General features: G+C 45.0%; 1 protein-coding gene across 5 annotated transcripts in view; it reads right to left on the reverse strand.

Moving 5' to 3' along the window:
• Window positions 1-21,162, reverse strand: part of ush2a (Usher syndrome 2A (autosomal recessive, mild)) — a 1,354,742-nt gene that overhangs the window by 312,179 nt on the left and 1,021,401 nt on the right. For all 5 annotated transcript variants that reach the window (XR_005462328.1, XM_038811752.1, XM_038811743.1 and 2 more), the window contains 3 exons: window positions 11,939-12,137; window positions 4,286-4,454; window positions 3,288-3,509 (listed from right to left, as the gene is read on the reverse strand). Coding sequence is in view for 4 of the 5 variants with exons in the window: in XM_038811752.1 (XP_038667680.1) it covers window positions 3,288-3,509; window positions 4,286-4,454; window positions 11,939-12,137 (590 nt within the window). In the remaining variant the exon portion in view is untranslated. The remainder of the gene's footprint in view (window positions 1-3,287; window positions 3,510-4,285; window positions 4,455-11,938; window positions 12,138-21,162) is intronic.

The following is a 21,162-nucleotide window of genomic DNA, read 5'->3' on the forward strand; positions in this document are numbered from 1 at the left end:
CCGCTCCGTCTGGTCCCCATTTGTGGAGACCAAAACGGAATGGCGCTCGCTCGAGGCCTCCAAGGTGAAGGGGATAGATCCCAATGCCTTGGTTACCTCAGGGAATCAGGGAATTGCGCATTAATGTGAGACTAGCTGCCTCGCTCTAAAATGCAGATTTGCCGAAAAGTGATCACGCCGCAGCACGGTGGCGCAGTGGGTTAGCCCTGCTGCCTCACGGCGCCGAGGTCCCAGGTTCAATCCCGGCTCTGGGTCACTGTCGTGTGGAGTTTGCACATTCTCCCCATGTTTGTGTGGGTTTTGCCCCCACAACCCAAAAGATGTGGATTGGCCACACTAAAGTGCCCCTTAATTGTAGAAAATGAACTGGGTACTCTAAATTTAAAAAAAAAGTGATCACACCCTCAATGGGTAGGCTTCATATCGCTTCGTCTTGCGAAGTGTAGCGAGCAAGGTAAATCCCGGGAGTGGGGTCTCCCATCATCTACCGGCCACATTGTGCTGCACGTGCTGCTTTTCAGGTGCAGCGTGGCCGGTATATCACGCCCATGATGTCCAAAGCTGAAGACAGTGCTCTCGAGGGTGGCCTGAGCATTTCTACTAAATGTAGAGCAATTATGATGCAGCCTCTGGAATTTTATTGACCCACCCAGCCCGTCACCTCGGGGCCTGACAAAAAACAGCCTATTTCTCTGAGGGTTCTGCTGATGTCCAGTCAAATTAAAATAAATGTTTAGACAAGTTCTCAAGAAAATTCAGACCGATTTTCTACAAATCATCAACCTGTTTTCACTTTTCTTGGCTTAACTGTTTTCAGGCTGTTCTGGACTTGTCTTCTGATTTGACTTGTCTTCTAAACATTCTGGACCTTGCTCTTAACTGTTCTTCTCCTTTCTCCCTCCGTGCCTTTGTTTTGTACAGTATCATCATCCAGTTCCCAAATCTGTCAAGGTCTACATTATTTAACATATTTGGCTGTCAGGGTGCTTGGGTGGCCCTGCTCAGGTGCCAGGGGAGTGTCAGGGTCTTATCCCACCATGTCCCCACCCACCCAGGGTCTAATAGCCTGCGTGATCCCCTGAGGTGGTGTCATGATTGGTCCCATTTGAGAAACCAGTGCTAAACAGCGCCCGGTCGAGGTCTCGTTGGCGTGGTCTCATAGGCGTGGTCGTTGACTTCCTGGGCGCTGGGTGAATGTAGCGTCTGGGTACTTAAATCTACTATCTAGATCACGCCCAACGAGGCAGGTGAAGCAAGTTGGGTGACTCGTGATCGGACCCGGTAACCGGCGCAGAGCCTGGTTTGGGGCTCTCACGAGATTAACACGTTGCGCGTCGGGCACAGCGCGATGGCTGAATCGCGACTGGACCACTTCAAACAGGGTTAAGTTCTGTTAGTTTCACAGCTGACCACTTCAAAGTCACTCAACCATGAAGGGAGATGAATGGAAAGCACTTTATTTGGGTTCAAGCGATCTATGAGCTGTCAATCAAAGTTTGATGTTTATAAGCAATACGGTTAATTTCACAGTTGACCACTTTAAAGTTATTCAGTCATGGAGGGAGATGAATGGAAAAATGCTGACAGCTGGGGTGTGTGGAATCTGTCAATCATAACTGAATAAAATCAATGTCAAAGAGGAATGAATGAATGGCTTGCAGATCAAAGATCTGGGGGGGTTTAAACCCAGCTGACTGTTTTTCTCTTTCCAGGAATTGACAGTTGCTGCTTCTTGTGTCTGAGCCAGCAGGTATATTGTCCAAGTGAATTTAAAGCACAGACCTTTTTCACTGCCTCTTTCCAGGCTGCATTCTAGGTTCCAGACAGGAGTCTCACCTGGGATCTCTGTGGGGTGATCTTTATTTAGAGGGTCTGTGAAAGGGGGTCTCTTTATTTCGAGATCTGTGGGGGGGGCCACATAATTTAAAGAGTTTCTTGGGGGGGTCTCTTTATTTAGGGTATCTGTGGGATGTCTCTAAATTTAAGGGGTTTTGGTGAGAGGGCAGGGCGGGGGGGGCTGGTCAGGTCACTCTCTTACGAGGTGGGGTGAGGGTAATCCAGAAAAGTCTGGGGGGGGGGATTGCTGAATTACATTACAGAGGGGCTGAATTGTGTTGCAGGATGGGCGGTCAGCCACGGGACCTCACTATCAGGCCACCCGCTCAATATGGTGCCCAGTGGTGGGATTCCCGAGGCAATTCTTCACAATCCTCACCATGCAAAAATTTGCATGGCGAAGGATTGGGAGCCATTTCTTAATTGGTGCAATTCAGCTCCAATGAGAGAACATAGGGTTGAAACATAGGATAGATGCCGACTCAAATGGAGAATTTGCGGGTGTTTTACAACGCCAAAACCCTCAACGATTCCAGGACTCGTGAGGGGATTACAGCAGCGTTGGGTGAAACTCCTGGCTCCCGCGCCAAAAACGGCTGGAGAATGGCCGGGTCCCTGGCCGCGCATGCATCGGGTCCCTGGACACGCATGTGCATGGCGACAATCTGCAGAGGTACAACATGGCGCTGGTCATGCATGGACCCAATCCGCCATCCGTGACCCCACAGGTCACCCGCTGGGCACCCCCCACCTGTCACCCCAGCCCTCACGGAAGTCCCCCCAGCCAGCGGCATGGATCCCGGCCGAGTGTGGCGGCGCTGGACACAGTCTGCAGCCGCCACGCCGGGTTCCCAACCGTTCAGACTACATGTCAATCGGACAGTGGGAACTCGGCCCATCAGGGCAGAGCATCACGGAAGGGCCTGCCGATGATGCACCAAAGCCGTTGCAACAGCGTGCGGCACACAACGCGATTATGACACTTCTGAGGGGGTGGAGCATGGGTCACCGACGTTAAACCAGTACTACCCCCGATTTGGGTGTTGGAGTAGATTCTGCGCCCAATCACCGATTACAATATCAGCGTCGGGCAATGGAGAATACCATCCATGGTCTCCCAAACGGAGAATCCTGCCTGATGCCTTGTGCAAAGTTTCAAATCTGCTTTGCATTGAGCAGAAAGACTCAGTGATGACATTTATAGACTTGAAGAACATTCTGTTCATTGTAACATGAATCTGTGTGGAGATTATGTCAAATAAGAAGTGAAATTCCTGTTTTCAATAAATCTTACAAAATACTCTTACATTATACAAATAATCTTACATTTTTACTTCCATTCGCACTTTCGTTACAATTAGCGGAGGAATTTCTAAATTGCCACAGAAGTGTTTCCTTTTTATTTCTTTGTCAAATGTGTATGATTTCTCTCAGTTTCCTTTGCATCTCACCTTTAATGGGTTCATATGCAATCCCTTCTTCTTCATTCCCACAACACAAAAGATCCGTGCGAACTAGCTGTTTGCCACAGCACTGCTGGTTAAAACCATCATGAAGTAAATTTCCACAACAGATCTGGTCGCCCCTTTCAAAATATGGGTTTCCACTGCAGCATGAATCCCCAATACCAATGGAGACTTGATTTTGTTGAACATTAGGGCAGCAAACTTCACCTGGAAATAAATATTTAGCACATTGTTGTAAAGAAATCAATTCAGCATATCTCACCGTAATAGTTTTATAAATCTTAACTCTTTTATCACTTAAAGTGTATCGCAAGTATATTTTACCTGATATCAATATTACAAAAGTTGAGTTTTTAACCATATCTAAGATACATAATAATCTTACATATGAAAAGCTTTTAATTGACTAAAAGCACATGTTAAGTGAAAAAAATCAAAGGGCAGGATTAGAAATAGATAAAACAGTTCTGATTTATATTTAACATAGTCTTTAGAGAACACGCAAGATAAAACCCTCTTGTATTTTCTTTTCCCATCCTACTAAACACCAACAAAGCACAGAATTGCAAAATACACAAATTTAAAAACTTAGCTGGCTCTTTGTTATCACTAGTTGTTATGCAGGAGATGTTTGGTGTAGATTTGTCTATTCACATGTCCAAAAGATCCTTATGAGTGTTGGAAGATTGGAAGTTGATGGGTTCTGTTGCAACCTAGAATTTAGCAAGGGGTGTGATTTTGACGATCATGTAGGTTGACAGATTTTAGCACTGTAGTTAGAATGCTAAAACTATGCAGAGGTTGATTGGGTTTCCTTCCAACAGTTCTGTCTGCGGTACATGATATACTTAAGATCTTGAGGTTCATTTGTGCAGCAAGGGGAAACAAAGTATTTCTGGCACTTAATCATGCTAAAAATGTCAAGTGCTGAATGTCAGTGGATAGTTTAACGATAGAACTTGCAAAAATGTAGTCTTGCCTACCTGGCTGTATTCTAACATAATAATTCCCACAGCATTGAAACCCAGGTTGGAACGTGTGGAGAAGTCCACCACAACAAGCATCGGAAGAATTCAAACTTGAGGCAATGTATCTGTCTTCACAGCAAGCATAGTCTGGCTGACTGCTGTACAGCAGTCCGTCACAGCAAACCTATTAAGAACATTATGGAACATTTCATGCAAAACACATCATCAGTTTTCCCACAGTAACAACTGAGTAAAACTTGAGTCGTAATGAATCTACTCAACTATAAAGTAGGGACTCAGTGAATCAAGAAAGGGTTTAGAGTGGTTCAATTCTGCTCAGCAAACCAACCTTTGCATTTCTGATTGTGACAAATGACTACAGCCACTCGTTCACATGTATATTTTTCAACAAAAGCTTAGGTCTAATACTATCGTTTTTAATTTTTATATCCCGAAATGCTTGTTGAGCTAAGCAATTAATGGAAAACATTAATGGCACTTGATGTGGCTGTAAAAGAAAAGCTTACATATCATGATCAGTGAACAAATTAAAGATGATGGGAGTAAGGTTCGGTAGTGTTGACCTACAGAGTGTGAACAGGGTGCAGGAAGCAATCCCTGTGCCAAAACGCATAGGCCCAAGGCCCAACTGAACAGTGGGCCTGATTTATATTTGACTGGCCAGTTGCACACACATGCTGTCTTCAGGTTGCTCACTGGCGAAACAGATACAGAACTTGGGCTGTTGCAGTGTGGGAAGAGGCTCTCAGATAGGCCCTGAGAGAAAGTTTGAGAGGCAAGGGGATGATTGGGACATAGGGGACTGTGCAATTGAAAAGGGGATAATCGGGAAGGGTTCAATCAGGAAGAAGGGAGGGAGCAAAGCGAATGAGGGAAGTGATCATGGGATTTGGGGTGAACATTTTTCCATGCTGCACTACATGGGTGAATAGTTTACCGTCATTCACTGCCTGGTCTCATACATTTCTACAGAGGCAAAATGGTGGTTGGCATATGTGTGAAAATGTATGACGCAATTCAGTGATCGCATTGCGTCCAGAACAGATCCGACATGGATCTTGCCCTCATTGGGTGAGATCCAGATCGGCATAGTGTAAGGATCCTTACTGTTTATTCCCTGATTTCCCCTTTTTTAAATTTTTGACATTCCATTTTTGATTTATGGATGATTCATGGACGTGTATCTTTAAGGCAAGTGGCCTGTACCTTTAAGGATTTCAGCAGAAGGAGAGTCACTGCGCTAGTCAGTGCTGGTTTAAACTGGAGTTGTAGACTGACCAGCAGCAATGAAAGAGATTGGCTGGGACTCGGCTTGATTGATTTGGCTGGTGGCCAATGCATTGGCCCAAAAGGTTGGGCTCTGCCTGGTAACATGTGGTGATTGGATCTGATCCCACTGGAATGTTTTTCTGATCTCCAAGGCTTGAGTTTGGTTTCAGTTTTGATCTTGGCAACTCCAGGAAAGGACCTGCTACCCTCTCATCTCTCTTTGTCTCAAGAAAGGTTATGTTTCTGAACTGGCAGAAAGCTTGGATGAATCTTGTCATGGAAATGTCACTTTAAGAAATGTTTGTCCTCTCACGTGGCTGGAGTGCTATCGTTGTGCGGGTGGAGCTCTGCATTTTACTTTCACTTTGAGCTGGAAGCTGTTTTTTGGCTCTGAGTTTTAGTTTTGTTTCAGTTGGAGGGCTACATTCAAACCAAGGAGGTGTTCTCTCTCTCTTTCTGTCTATTAAAGAATGTCTCCAGATCACTTGATGATTTAAAAGGAATACCTGTTTCTGTAAGGAATGCAAACCTTTGTTAAAAAGGGTTTTTGACTTATGGATGTTGTCAGGAAAGGTATTAAGGGTTACCTATAGAGTATTGTATCTGTCGGGATTATCGGTGTTGGTAGTTGATAAGATGTTTACTGTGTGTTTATAAAATGTTATCTGCATTCATAGAATAAACATTGTTTTATTTTATACATACTTTAGATCTCTGTTGCATCACACCTGTAAAGTGGGCCCTTGTGCTCTCCATAACCAAAATCCATGATATACTTTGGAGTTCTCTAAACCCTGGGTCATAATAATCTGATTACAGGAGCACCATTAAAAGCTGTGCAGGCAAAGTTCAGAATTTGCTAACGCTACCCAGAAACGCTGGTGTGAATCGACTATCTTTATCCGGAAGGTATGCTGCCTCTGAGTACTGCGTTTACTGAAACTTCAGAGGCAGGCCATGAGCTGAACCCAAGGTTTGATGAAACAGGGACTCTGCCTCTCCGGGAGAATTGTGAGTACAGGCCGAAATCTACAATCTTACTGTGAAGAAAGCCTGCTGAGAACCATCACCTGCAGCAAAGTCTCTTTTCTCTTTCATTTAAATTAGTTCCCCTTTTTGCACCCCTCTCTGTTTGATTGTCATATATATGTGTGTGTGTGTGTGTGTGTGTGTGTATGTGTGTGCGTATGCACATAGAGTGGGGGGGCAAGTTAAAGTAGGAGTTAGGTACTTCTTAATATTTAATCAACTGTATTTACAGCGTATTTCACTATAGCTCGTGTTATAAGTTAAGAGTAATTGTGTTTAAATTTACCAACCTAGTGACTGCAATTACTGGGCATCCAAGGGCCAAAGACTTTGGGTAATGTTCTGAGAATTATTTGTGAATTCACTTGTGTTGTAACTCCAGGAACTCTGGGGCTGGAACTGATCAAGCACTTGCCCAGGATGTTGTAACAATATTTAAATGAGCCATTACACTCATTTAAATACCTGGATGCCAGATTCACCTGGCGCACGGAGGTCAACGAGACCTCGCAGGGTGCCATTTAGTACTGGTCCACACAAACATGTACCAGGTATAACGACACCTCGGAGGGTCTCACAGGGCAGTAGAGACCCTGGGTGTTTGGGGACAGGGCAAGGTAGTACCCTGGCACTCAGGCACCTTGGCACTACAAGCCTGGCATCCTGGAAGTGCCACCCGGGCACCTGGCAGTGCCAGGGTTCGGGCCTGGAGGTGGTGGGGCTTGCCCATTGGAGGGGGCGTGAGGAGAGGTTCCAGCGGGCCAGAGAAGGTTTGAGGGGGTGAAGGGGAGGAGTTAATAAAGCAGGGGGGCCAGAAACGGCGAGGGGGGTAAAATTGGTGCTGCCGTTCAAAATGGTGCTCCGATCTGTGAACAGCTGTTCCTCTCTCTGAATGTGGCCTCAGCGGAGAGAAACTCCCCACGGCAACAAAAAATGGCAAAGTGCCATTAAATAGCGGGGTGATTCTCTACGCCTCAGCGAGAAACACCCCGCCAAACGTGCGCAAAAGCGAACTTTAACTTTTGTCCGCTGAATCATGCCCGTAATGTTCGATAGAGTACTGTAGAAAAATAAAGGTGTAAATTGTGGTAAAAAGCAAGAAAAACTGGAATGGTGCAATATCTATCATCTCCCCATCAGCTCTGATGATTAATGTTATAGAATAATCTTTGCTACAGTGCTACAATTTTAACATCTTAATTCAGATCATCTAACTTACAGTGACTCCAATAATACACCAGTATTTATTCTTTTGTTAAGCCGCATTCTAGTCACTTTTATCTTTCCCCAATCATTTTCCCACTCTCTCTGGCACCCTATTCAGGAAGTCTGAATGTCAATATGAGTTCCGATTTGAATTCAATCTCAGGTTTCCTAGTTGGCTCTGTGCTATAGCTATCAGATTGTCTGCAATGCAGCCCTAATGCTAATACTCATGTTTCGAGCCACCACACTCAACAGCAAGAATGGTACAAGCATGACTATAGATTTGACTCTGAAGCTATTTTTAAAGATTCTCATGCTTGTGTCAACTAAAAGCTTGCCTTTAAAGGAACAATCCTTTAAAAATAATTTTAAATGATCTATTGTTATTTTCTTGCACAATCTGAAAATAATTTACATTTGAAAAGTCTTTCTGAAAATAAAATGTATTTACCATAAGCATTCTTGTCAAATAAGCAAAATACTTAAGGTGCTCACAGCAATGATTACAAATTACTGCTCCAAGGGTTTAGATTATGTACTGCTTCTGAAACTGAGGTTTCATTCAACTTCTCCAACACCTTATTTCAAATAAATACATTTGAATATGCTTTACAATAATTCAATATCCCACAATACAGTTTTATGGTGGATTCCCAAATATATTTAACCTTTAAAGGGATTTGTTATTCAGTCAAACCATTCTCTTTTTGTTCAACAACTGGACAGAAGCCACAACGTTTTTTAAAATAATTTTAGAGTACTCAATTATTTTTTTTTCCAATTAAGGGGCAATTTAGCGTGGCCAATCCACCTATTCTGCATATCTTTGGGTTGCGGTGGTGAAACTCACGCAGACACGGGGAGAATGTGTAAACTCCACACAGACAGTGACCCAGGGCTGGGATTCGAACCTGGGTCCTCAGCGCCGTAGGCAGCAATGCTAACCACTGTGCCACATGCCACTCCTGGAGCCACAACCTTTAACATAAAACATCCTAAACGAAGACTTTTTTTGAGCACTATTGGGGCAATTGTAACCTCCCCGCCCGCCATTCATTTAATTAAAATGGGTAATGTCAATGGAAAAGTAACAACGTAATGAGCACCCTTAGTTTTTGCAGCTAAGATGTTTTCATTGTACACTTTTGAGCATTTTACATGGTGCTATTACTGTGGCATCAGCATCAATTGGCAGGCTATCCGATTCCCTGCTCTAAGACATGAAAAACCCATGGAGTTCTCAAGAGCCTGTGAAGGCCTTGCCAAAGACCATACCATCTACACATGTGCAGGGACAGATTTGGTTATTAGAAGGCACCTTAAGTGTCTTGAGTAGGGATGCAGAGACTTAGAAGTGGGTGTCTTGAGAAGACTGGTACTGCCATGAATCTTTTTTCCATCTTTACTCTCAGGGTACGCCTGCACTACCCTGCTAGCCACGAATGGAAGATCACTTGGCTACATGTTAACGTGGCTTCCAGCTATCATAGCGATATTTTGATTGATGTTATGTGAGCTGGAATTCAGAGTGTGCTGGCCTTTAGTGTGGGCCAATATGCACTCAGTAACCAGTGCATCTAATTCTTCATGAGGTTGGTCCCTCTTTCTATCGAGGTGGCCATCAAAATAAATGCCTGAGACATAGAACATAGAACAGTACAGCACAGAACAGGCCCTTCGGCCCTCAATGTTGTGCCGAGCAATGATCACCCTACTCAAACCCACGTATCCACCCTATACCCGTAACCCAACAACCCCCCCTTAACCTTACTTTTTTTTTAGGACACTACGGGCAATTTAGCATGGCCAATCCACCTAACCCGCACATCTTTGGACTGTGGGAGGAAACCGGAGCACCCGGAGGAAACCCAAGCACACACGGGGAGGACGTGCAGACTTCACAAAGACAGTGACCCAGCCGGGAATCGAACCTGGGACCCTGGAGCTGTGAAGCATTTATGCTAACCACCATGCTACCGTGCTGCCCCCATGCTACCGTGCTGCCCATTATGACGCTCATACTTGAGATGGTTTCCTCTATTTTCTGTACAGAGTACAAAATGGCTCTGTAAATGTGGACACAATCCCTGTTGCTGCCATACAATATCCTGTTAGTGAATGACTCCCAGGCTCAGCATCTGTGTCCAGCTAAGGAGAGCTTTAAATGTTCTGTTCTCTTAAACAGGGACTGTCTACTTCTGCCTTTGTTTCTACCATCAATACATATTCACATGTGATCTACTCCTTACTGTGTGCCACCATATCTATCTTTGATGTTAGAACCAGAGGTCTGTGCATGTGTTTAGATGGAGGGTGTGCAGGCGTCATGTGATTGTGCATCGCAAGTGCTGGTCCTCCTATGAGGGCTTCACAGGCTCCTACCTCATCTTTCCTCTCAGCACTAATAATGCACATGTGGGAGATGAAAGACTTGTTATTCTTGAATGTAGGTAAAATTGGATTACAAGTGATCACAGTGCAGATCATGACATTTAGTAAATTGGTGACATCAATTTAAGATGGCTAACAGTTAAGTGTCAAGTGCGAATGTGATATCTAATTCTGTCATCAGGTTTCTGAGCCATCCCTTTAATAATGTAATAATTTTTATTGTCACAAGTATGTTCACATTAACACTGCAATGAAGTTACTGTGAAAAGCCCCTAGTCGCCAAATTCCGGGTACACAGAGGAAGAATTCAGATGTCCAATTTGCCTAACAGCACGTCTTTCGGGACTTGTGGGAGCACCCGAAGGAAACCCGTGCAGACACAGGGAGAACGTGCAGACTCCGCATAGACAGTGACCCAAGCTGGGAATCGAACCTGGACCCTGGCGCTGTGGAGCAACAATGCTGACCACTGTGCTACTGTTATTGGTAACAGCTAAACTGTTGCCACTTTGCCAATCTCCAGGGCGTCCTCCTCCATCAGGGTGAGGGTTGCTATGGCTGTACCTCCACCCCAAGTACTCTGCCATTCCTTGGAGTGGGAGGCACTCTTCTCCTGCAATGAAAAAAGGCAGCTAGTTAGTGAAAAATGAAATTAATTGCTCAGGATGAAAGGTGAACATTTGTGGAGGTTGACTGTGAACAATAGTTGCGAGACGGCAATAAGATGAGGCTCAGTGTGAGTATTGTCTGCTGAGATGGAGATTTGCGAAGATGGAATAGAAAGGAATGTGTGTGACAGTAGATATATTAGTCAGAGGACTGCTGTGTAGGAGAATGTTCGAGGGGTGAGAGAGTGATGGCTGCTAGCTGAGGGTTGTGGAACACTCACGTTGCCAGGCCTTGTAAGGTTATTGCACCATTTTGTGGCGCTGGATTCAGGACCTCGACACCACACTGGTTAACACAGTGAGAGCAAGGAGAAATGTCCTAGTTTCTGAGACAGCTGAAGGAGGCCTGCTAGTGTCAATAAGCTGGTGAGGCTTAACTGTTACCCTTTTTAAATTGATGTCACCAACTCACTAAATGTCATGATCTGCGCTGTGATAACTTGTAATCCAATTTTATCTACATTCAAGAATAACAAGTCTTTCATCTCCCACATGTGCATTATTAGTGCTGAGAGGAAAGATGAGGTAGGAGCCTGTAAAGTCCTCACAGGAGGACCAGCACTGGCGATGCACCATCACATGACTCCTTCACACCCTCCATCTCGACACCTCACTGCTGACAACCACTGTGACGTGCAGCCACACCAGCTTGTTGAGGCTAGCAGGCCTCCTCCAGCTGTCCTCAGAGAATTGGACATTTTTCTCTGCTCTCACTGTGTTAACCAGCCTTTTTGCATTTTCCATCTATTGTGCAGGTCTTTGCTCCTTTCCACGAGTATCCTCTATGCTGAAATCATTGCAGCCATTGTCCATTCTGTCTTTAAATAGACAGGTGCATCATATTGCCCACCTGCCCTAATTGGTTGGGGAACCTGGAGGCGGGTCGATAATTATGCTGCTCTGGAAAAGAGCAATGACATCACCCAACTTAGTTATTTGGGTTCACAACCAATAAGTGGCCTTGGCATTCCAGCTGGGACTCTAGCCACAAGAGTTTGCCCTAAGTGTAAAAACAATGAGCTTCGCTCTTCTGGTTACAAAATAATTTATGCTGAGAGCAGAACAATTAATAAGAAAACAGTACCTGACTCTCTGCCTGATAACAGGAGCGACCACAGATATTTTCATTTCCTTTACATTGAACATAAACACACTGTTGACTCTTCTGATTTTCTTTTGAATCTATGACATCTGCGCATAGATGCAATGTTCTTCGCCAAATTTCATATCCCCTAATGATACCATTTGGCAGTCTGGGAGATTTCCAATCAATTCTTAGAGACCTTATGAAAATACAAATAAAGTAATGGAAAGATTTGTTAGGATAAGGTAAGAGTGATCTCAATATACCTTTGAGTTGGAGTAATATGGGCTAAATTAATTTATGTTTGGTTTTGGGTCATTTGGCAGTGTATTTCACGGTGTCTGCTCCGGGAAACACCATGCTATTCAACAGCACTTTGCCGATTTTTGTTTGGCCTCAGGGAGTATCTCTCCGCTGACGCCACACTCAGAAGGATTTCCAGCTGGTATGCTGAAACTCATAGATCGGGCTCCCCCTTGACCTGGAAAGGACCCCCTCCCCCCCTCCCGGCTCTATACCTGGCAGAGCCAAAGTGCCCTGTGAGGGCAGGATCCAGATTGTGACATCTCATGAGATTCCATTGGATCTTGCGATACATTTCAAGTGTCGCAAATGATGCGGGAGGCCTCTTGCGAGGTTCAACGGGCTCGTCCGAAATCACGTTGTGCGCTGAATTGTGCCCATAGTTACAGAAAATCACTTCTAATGTCCAAATCGTTACAAACTATTTTGAGCTGCATCTATTTGAAAATCCAGAATTACTTCTAAAGCAAAATATACGACATATAACTAAATGAAGCATATTAATTGTGGAAAACATCATAACCTATAGATAATAAACAATGAGGATTGACAATTTATAAACAATAATACACAATGGATAATAATCATAAATAATATTGCGTTACAGGTTCCATATCACGAAATTATCAAGTCATAAATTATAATTATATTACAGATACAATAGGCCTTAATTGCAGTTTTTAATAAAATATTTGAAAGATTTTGTTAAAGCAATTTTTACTATTTTCAATAGGAGTGGATGATTTCAGGACACATTAGAGGATCAGCACAGTTAATAACTATTCTACAACCTCTTAGTCAGTTTATTATCTGTACCAGGCATCAGTGTCTATACATGCAGGAAAAGGGAAAACTCACATTTATATACAAGAGCACCTTGCATGACCACAGGATGTCCCAAAGCATTTTTGTCAGTTACTCTTACAGCAAGGTAGTTGAAGTTAGTTGAGGGAGAAATACCCTGCTCTTATTTTGAAATTTGGAAATAATGTCAAGGGATATTTTAATCCACCTGGGAAAGTAGACAGGGAACCATTTTAACTTCTCATCCAAAGGATAGTCTCTCCGGCAGTGCTGCACTTATTCAGGACTGCACAGGAGTGCCAACCTCGATTTTGGTACTCAAGTCCTTGAGTGGGGCTTAAACCCACAACTTATTGTTCAGAGGTGAGACGGTTACCAACTGAGCCAGGGCTGGGATGAGAGAGGTAGAAAAAGAGACATCAGTGGGGCATGCTGTCAACAAAGAAGCATTATTGGCATAAGGGGCTTGGTTAACTCAGTTGGTTGGATGGCTGGTTCGTGATGCAGAGCCACGCCGACAGCGTGGGTTCAATTCCTGTACTGGCTGTGGAGATAATAATGTCTACGATCTACGCCCAGCAGGTGGCAGTATAAACACACCATGTGACTTTATGCTTCGGGGAGTTCGGCGTTTGTCGTGTTGGTGGATAGTCAAACTTGCAGTAGCTCTTGGATAATTTATTAGTATTAGGAGGTTGTAACATATTTCATATAGTTATCTTTACCATGAATTTGTTTTATAATAAATTACTTTAACTAGTCAAGAATGAGATGTTCTATTGTGCATCATTCCTACTGACCATAGCACAAGAACATGACATGGTACCAGGACAAAAGATCTATGGAGAAAACATTCTTTGAAGATCCGAACTATTAAAGATAACTCCGCATTAGAAGGTACAGACAGAAATACATTTTTCTACTAACCTCGTGAACTACTGGCAACTAATACTGAACATACTGTACACTTCGAAGTCCAGGATGGAAGGTCTGAAGGCACCTCACCAGCTTCAAGTCACTGGTAAAGTGGATGAGTATTGGTGTGTGTTAAAGCAGCAGTTCAAACTCTATGTTGCAGCCCATGGTCGGCAGGCACAGCCAGATGAGAGGCATATTGCATTGCTGCTCACTGTAGCAGGTCTTCAAGTGATAGAAATATTTAACACGTTTGCTTTTGATAGCGAGGTGTTAGCAAGAACTTTGAAGAAGTTTTAAAGCAATTTGATCTGCCTTGCTCGTCAAAGAAATTAGACTTTGGAGCACTACATATTTCTTCCATGCACCCAGAAAGCAGATGAATCGTTTGATAGTTTTGCGATTGAAGGCACAGTCGTGTAATTTTGCTACCCGACAGTCATCGATGATCCGTGATCAGGTCGTGTTTGGGATTTCTAATGACAAGGTGCGCAAGAGGCTGTTGAGAGAAAATTACCTTCAGCTTGATGATGCAATTAAAATTTGTCGTGCTGGTGAGATAGCAACACAGGAGATTAGCACTTTGAATCTCAGATATTTTGGCACGAAGATAGAAGACGACATTAGTGTGGTGAAGCACTCGAGTAAAAAATGTGGTCCCAGCACAAGTGGCCATTTTAAGTGGTCAACCTGATCTTCCATTTCATGCCAGCAATGCGGCAAATGACATTTGGCCACGACAATGTCCAGCATTTGGAAACATATCATCGAGGTAGTATGGGCTGAGGTTAGAAACAGGAAAGGAGAGGTCACCCTGTTGGGAGTTTTCTATAGGCCACCTAATAGTTCTAGGGATGTAGAATACTCATCCAGCAGAGGGCAGCAGAGCAGAGCTACTCATCAGCTGTTCTGGGGAAATTTGCATACGTGCAGTGCAGTCAGCCTAATTTGAAGGTGAACCTGCGAAGGAGACCCAAGGAGTTTGAGTGAAGGCAAGCATCCAGCAGAGGGCAGCAGAGCAGAGCTACTGATCAACTGTTCTGGGGAAATTTGCATACGTGCAGTGCAGTCAGCCTAATTTGAAGGTGAACCTGCGAAGGAGACCCAAGGAGTTTGAGTGAAGGCAAGCATCCAGCAGAGGGCAGCAGAGCAGAGCTACTGATCAGCTGTTCTGGGGAAATTTGCATACGTGCAGTGCAGTCAGCCTAATTTGAAGGTGAACCTGCGAAGGAGACCCAAGGAGTTTGAGTGAAGGCAAGCATCCAGCAGAGGGCAGCAGAGCAGAGCTACTGATCAGCTGTTCTGGGGAATTTTGCATACGTGCAGTGCAGTCAGCCTAATTTGAAGGTGGTTTGTGGAGGGGCTGTTGTCAAGTGACAGTTAAACCCGAAACACTTCATCAGTGTTTCCCACCCTACCTCCTCCTCTAACCAAAAAAAAAACCACGGTTGTTGGGAAGCGGGAGCAGGGGCCTGTCGTGAAGGTGAGTGAGTGCCTTTAAATTTGCTTACCTTTCAGCGGCAGCAGGGTTTGAGGGAATATCAGGTAAGTTCTTCCTTTCTTTTTCTTTTTCTTGTTTTTTTTTAAAATCTAGAGGTGATGTCAGGGAAGGCAGTACAATGCTCCTCCTGCAGAATGTTTGAGGTGAGGGACGCCGTCAGTGTCCCTGATAATTTCATCTGTGGGAAGTGCACCCAACTCCAGGGCCTCAAAAACCGTTAGGGACCTGGAGCTTGAGCTGGATGACCTTCGGATCATTCGGGAGGCAGAGGGGGTCATAGATAGGAGCTTCAGGGAAGTAGTTACACTAAAGACTGGAGATAGATGGGTAACTGTAAGAGGGACTGGGAAGAAGCAGTCAGTGCAGGGACCCCCTGCGGTCGTTCCCCTGAGTAACAAGTATACCGTTTTGGATACTTGTGGGGGGGGGGGGGACTTACCAGGGGTAAGCCATGGGGTAAGGGGCCTCTGGCACTGAGTCTGTCCCTGTTGCTCAGAAGGGAAGGGGGGAAAGGAGTAGAACATTAGTAATTGGGGACTCAATAGTCAGGGGCACAGATAGGAGATTTTGTGGGAGCGAGAGAGACTCACGTTTGGTATGTTGCCTCCCAGGTGCAAGGGTACGTTATGTCTCGGATCGTGTTTTCCGGGTCCTTAAGGGGGAGGGGGAGCAGCCCCAAGTCGTAGTCCACATTGGTACTAACGACATAGGTAGGAAAGGGGACAAGAATGTCAGGCAGGCCTTTAGGGAGCTAGGATGGAAGCTCAGAGCGAGAACAAACAGAGTTGTTATCTCTGGGTTGTTGCCCGTGCCACGTGATAGTGAGATGAGGAATAGGGAGAGAGAGCAATTAAACACGTGGCTACAGGGATGGTGCAGGCAGGAGGGATTCAGATTTCTGGATAACTGGGGCTCTTTCTGGGGAAGGTGGGACCTCTATAGACAGGATGGTCTACATTTGAACCTGAGGGGCACCAATATCCTGGGGGGGAGATTTGTTAGTGCTCTTTGGGGGAGTTTAAACTAATTCAGCAGGGGCTTGGGAACCTGGATTGTAGTTTTGGGGTACGGGAGATTGAGAGTATAGAGGTCAGGAGCACAGATTTGACTTCGCAGGAGGGTGCCAGTGTTCAGGTAGGTGGTTTGAAGTGTGTCTACTTCAATGCCAGGAGTATACAAAATAAGGTAGAGGAACTGGCAGCATGGGTTGGTACCTGGGACTTCGATGTTGTGGCCATTTCAGAGACATGGATAGAGCAGGGACAGGAATGGTTGTTGCAGGTTCCGGGGTTTAGGTGTTTTAGTAAGCTCAGAAAAGGGGGCAAAAGAGGGGGAGGTGTGGCGCTGCTAGTCAAGGACAGTATTACGGTGGCGGAAAGGATGCTAGATGGGGACTCTTCTTCCGAGGTAGTATGGGCTGAGGTTAGAAACAGGAAAGGAGAGGTCACCCTGTTGGGAGTTTTCTATAGGCCACCTAATAGTTCTAGGGATGTAGAGGAAAGGATGGCGAAGATGATTCTGGAAAAGAGCGAAAGTAACAGGGTAGTTGTTATGGGGGACTTTAACTTTCCAAATATTGACTGGAAAAGATATAGTTCGAGTACATTAGATGGGTCATTCTTTGTACAATGTGTGCAGGAGGGTTTCCTGACACAATATGTTGACAGGCCAACAAGAGGCGAGGCCACATTGGATTTGGTTTTGGTAATGAACCAGGCCAGTTGTTAGATCTGGAGGTAGGTCAGCACTTTGGAAACAGTGACCACAATTCGGTGACCTTTACGTTAGTGATGGAAAGGGATAAGTATACCCCGCAGGGCAAGAATTATAGCTGGGGGAAGGGCAATTATGATGCCATTAGACATGACTTAGGATGTGTAGGTTGGAGAAGTAGGCTGCAAGGGTTGGGCACACTGGATATGTGGAGCTTGTTCAAGGAACAGCTATTGCAAAAATTATTTTGTGACGCAATGCTTTTCCAGGAAAAAATCTGAACAATCAAAAGCCATCAAGACAATTGATGAAATGTGCCTCAAAGGCATTGGCATGATTTCTAGCGAAGACAAGGATAGTCAAGTCATGCAAAATGACAGCGCTTTTATGACAAATTGCAGCAATGGTGAACCAAATGCAAATACTCCAAAAGACAAATGGGCAGTTTGATTAATGATTAATGACACATTAACTTCAAACTTAACACAGGAGCAAAGACCAACCTTATCAGTTTGTCAGATTTTTAAAAACTGAGAATTAAACCACAAGTGTCAAATAAGGCAGTACTACTGAAAGACTACAAAGTAAACAAATTACGAAGCTAGGAGCATGCGAGCTTGATATAATGTGAAAAACAGTTCCCACTGTAAAATTTCCCATTGTAGAGGCAGAACACAAATCTGTCCTGGGAGTGGAAGGGTGTGAGGCACTTGAGCTAGTTAAATGGGTTTACAGTGCAGACAGACAACATGCAGCAGTATATTCCATGCTGAAGGAATTTCCTGAGATATTTCAAGGTTTTGGCACTTTACCTTTCATGTATCGAATCAAGGTAAAGGAGAATGCGCAGCCAGTAATACACGCACCGAGACATGTACCAGCTCCATTGAAAGACAAATTGAAGGCTGGGCTAGAAATGATGACAGCTTTAAGCATAATCAAATGCATAGAAGAACCTACAGACTGGGTAAACTCTATGGTTTGGATCAAGAAGAGAAATAATGACCTACAAATCTGTATGGACCCCAAAGATCTGAACCTCAACATTAAAAGAGAACATTATCCGATACTGAAGAGGGCGGAAATAACATGCGGGATGACGGGTGCAACATGTTTCAGTAAGTTAGATGCTTCACAAGGCTTCTGGCAAGTTAAGTTAGACAAACAAAGCACAAAGCTATGTACTTTCAACACACCTTTCGGACAATATTTTATCTTAAAGATGCCATTTGGCATAATTTATGCATCAGAAACTTTCTATCGTGCATTGGAGCACATTGTTAAAGGGATTCCAGGAGTCAGTTTATGTTGATGACATAATCATCTGGGGATCAATACGAGAAGAACATGAGAAAAATCTTCTCAGGGTTCTGAAAAGCATTAAAAAGAATGGCTTAAAGTTGAACAAAACCAAATGTCAAATTGGTGATGACAGTATCACTTTCTCGGAAGATCTGCAAAAGGCATTCAGCCTGATCAAGAGAAAATTAAGGCAATCTTGAAGATGCCATGTCCCAATGATAAAAAAGGTATACTAAGAATGTTAGGAATGATAAATTTTGTTGCAAAATTTATTCCCAATCTTGCAGCTAAAACTTCATGCGTGGGATTCTCTGTTGCCCGACGCCGATATTATAATTAGCGGTTGGGTGGAGAATCCCTTCCGATGCCCAAATTGGGGGGAGCGCCGATTTGACATGGGTTTTCGAGACTCCTCCCCCTCCAAAATGTAATTGGCACATCATCGGAAGGCCCACCCACGAAGATCCACCCCCAAAGGGCCGAGTTCCTGACTGCACGGTAGATGTGTGATCTGAGTGGTCGGGAACTCGGCGGGCTGGCTGCGGACTCTGTCCAGCACCGCCACATTTGGCCGGGGTCCATGCCGCTAGCCAGGGGCCTTCTGCGTGGGCTGGGGGAACTGGTGGGGTTGCATTTGGCGGGGCGGTTCCGTGCACGGCCGGCGCTATGTTGCACAGCCCGACTGCTGCAGGTCATCGCGGCCATGGACCCGGCCATTTTTCGCCCGTTTTTGGCGCGGGAGCCAAAAACTTCACCCGGCACCGCTGCTAGCCTGGGATTGGTGGGGATTTGGTGTCGATTCTGGCGGCATAAAACACCCGCATATTCTCTGTTTCTGATGGCACTTAGCTGCTGAAACGGAGAATCCAGCCCCATAGCTTAAAGAAACAATCAAGAAAGACACAATATTCCAATGGTCTACTAGACATCAACAGGAATGGCAAACATTACAGGCATCATTGACAACAGCGCCAGTCCTGAAATTTTTGCCCCAGCGAAAAAGACAAAAATTTCGACAAATACGTTGAAGGATGGGTTGGCAGTGGTCTTATTATAATAAAATGTGGAAGACAACTGGCTTCCAGTACCATATGCATCCAGATCGATGTCAGATACGGAACACAGGTATGCGCAAATTGAAAAGGAATGCCTAGGTTTAAATAATGGTCTTACTAAGTTCCATGACTATGTATATGGTTTTCCAACATTTATAGTGGAAACTGACCACAGACCACTGGTTGCAATAGTTTAAAAAAATCTAAACGAGATGTCCCTTAGGATCCAGCGCATGATGATGAAGCTGCAGCAATATGATTTTGAGCTGATCGACACACTGGGCAAGCATCCCATTGTAGCTGATACACAATTTTGAATCACAGGCATAGAAGAGATACACCAGTTGGATGAGGACGTTCAAGTCTATGTGAATCTTATCACTGAGTCTCTTCCAGTATCTGGTGATAAATCAAGATTAATAAAGGAAGAAATTACAGGCTTACAAAAGGTAATCACATATCTCCACGAGGGATGGCCGAAAGGATCCTGCTCAAGCTATTGTAATGTAAGGGCAGAGTTAACTCATGCAAATGGGTTTTTGCTTCGGCAACAAAGGATCGTAATTCCACAGTTATTAAGGTTGATGAAAATCCAGGAAGGGCACTTGGGAATAGAAAAGTGCAAGCAAAGAGCCAGGGATGTAGTTCATTGGCCAGGGATAAACCACGATATTGAAGTGATGGTTGATAACTGCAAAACATGCCAAAAGTTTCAATGTAAGCAAAGCAAACAGCTGATGCAGATGAGTGAGATCATCACAACTCCATGGCAGAAGGTTGGCATGGATCTCTCGTGCCTGAATGGAAAGGAATACCTTCTAGTCATTGGCTACTTTTCCAATTATCCAGAAATAACACAGCTAATGAATTCCGCGGCTAGATGTGTAATAAAGCATGTTAAACCGATTTTAGCGTGCTATGGGATACCGAATATAGTTATTAGTGACAACGGCCCGTTTTGATAGGTATGAGTGGGCATAGTTTGCACGTCAGTACAATTTCAAGCACGTCACCTTGTGTCTTCTGTACCCTCAGTCCAATGGAAAAGCTGAGAAGTGCGTTCATATTGTGAAACATCTGCTGAGAAAAGACATAGATAACTGAGACGACACTTATCTTGCACTCCTGAGTTATCGTGCTGCACCACTAATGATTGAGCTTTTGCCAGCTCAGTTGCTGATGAATAGGCATCTGCGAATGACCTTGCCCTTTAGGCCTAAAGAACTAGTTAGCCACACATTAGAGAGGCAACTGGGGCGGAATTCTCCGACCCCCGCAGGGTCGGGGAATCACCCGGGGGCAGCGTAAATCCCGCCCCCGCCGTGTCCCGAATTCTCTGCCCCCCGAGATTCGGCGGGGGCGGGAATCGCGCCACGCCGCTTGGCGGGCCCCCCGCGGCGATTCTCCGGCCCGCGATGAGCTGAAGTTCGGCTGCTGACGGGCCTTTCCCGCTGCCGTGGTTTAAACCACCTCTGGTACCGGCGGGATTGGCAGCGCGGGCGGGCTCCGGGGTCCTGTGGGGGGGGGGGGGGGGGTGGGGTGATCTGACCCCGGGGGGTGCCCACATGGTGGCCTGGCCCATAGTCGGGGCCTACCGATTGGCGGGTGGGCCTGTGCCGTGGGGGCACTCT

Source organism: Scyliorhinus canicula, chromosome 1 (assembly GCF_902713615.1).
Source record: "Scyliorhinus canicula chromosome 1, sScyCan1.1, whole genome shotgun sequence".
Classification (NCBI taxonomy): domain Eukaryota; kingdom Metazoa; phylum Chordata; class Chondrichthyes; order Carcharhiniformes; family Scyliorhinidae; genus Scyliorhinus; species Scyliorhinus canicula.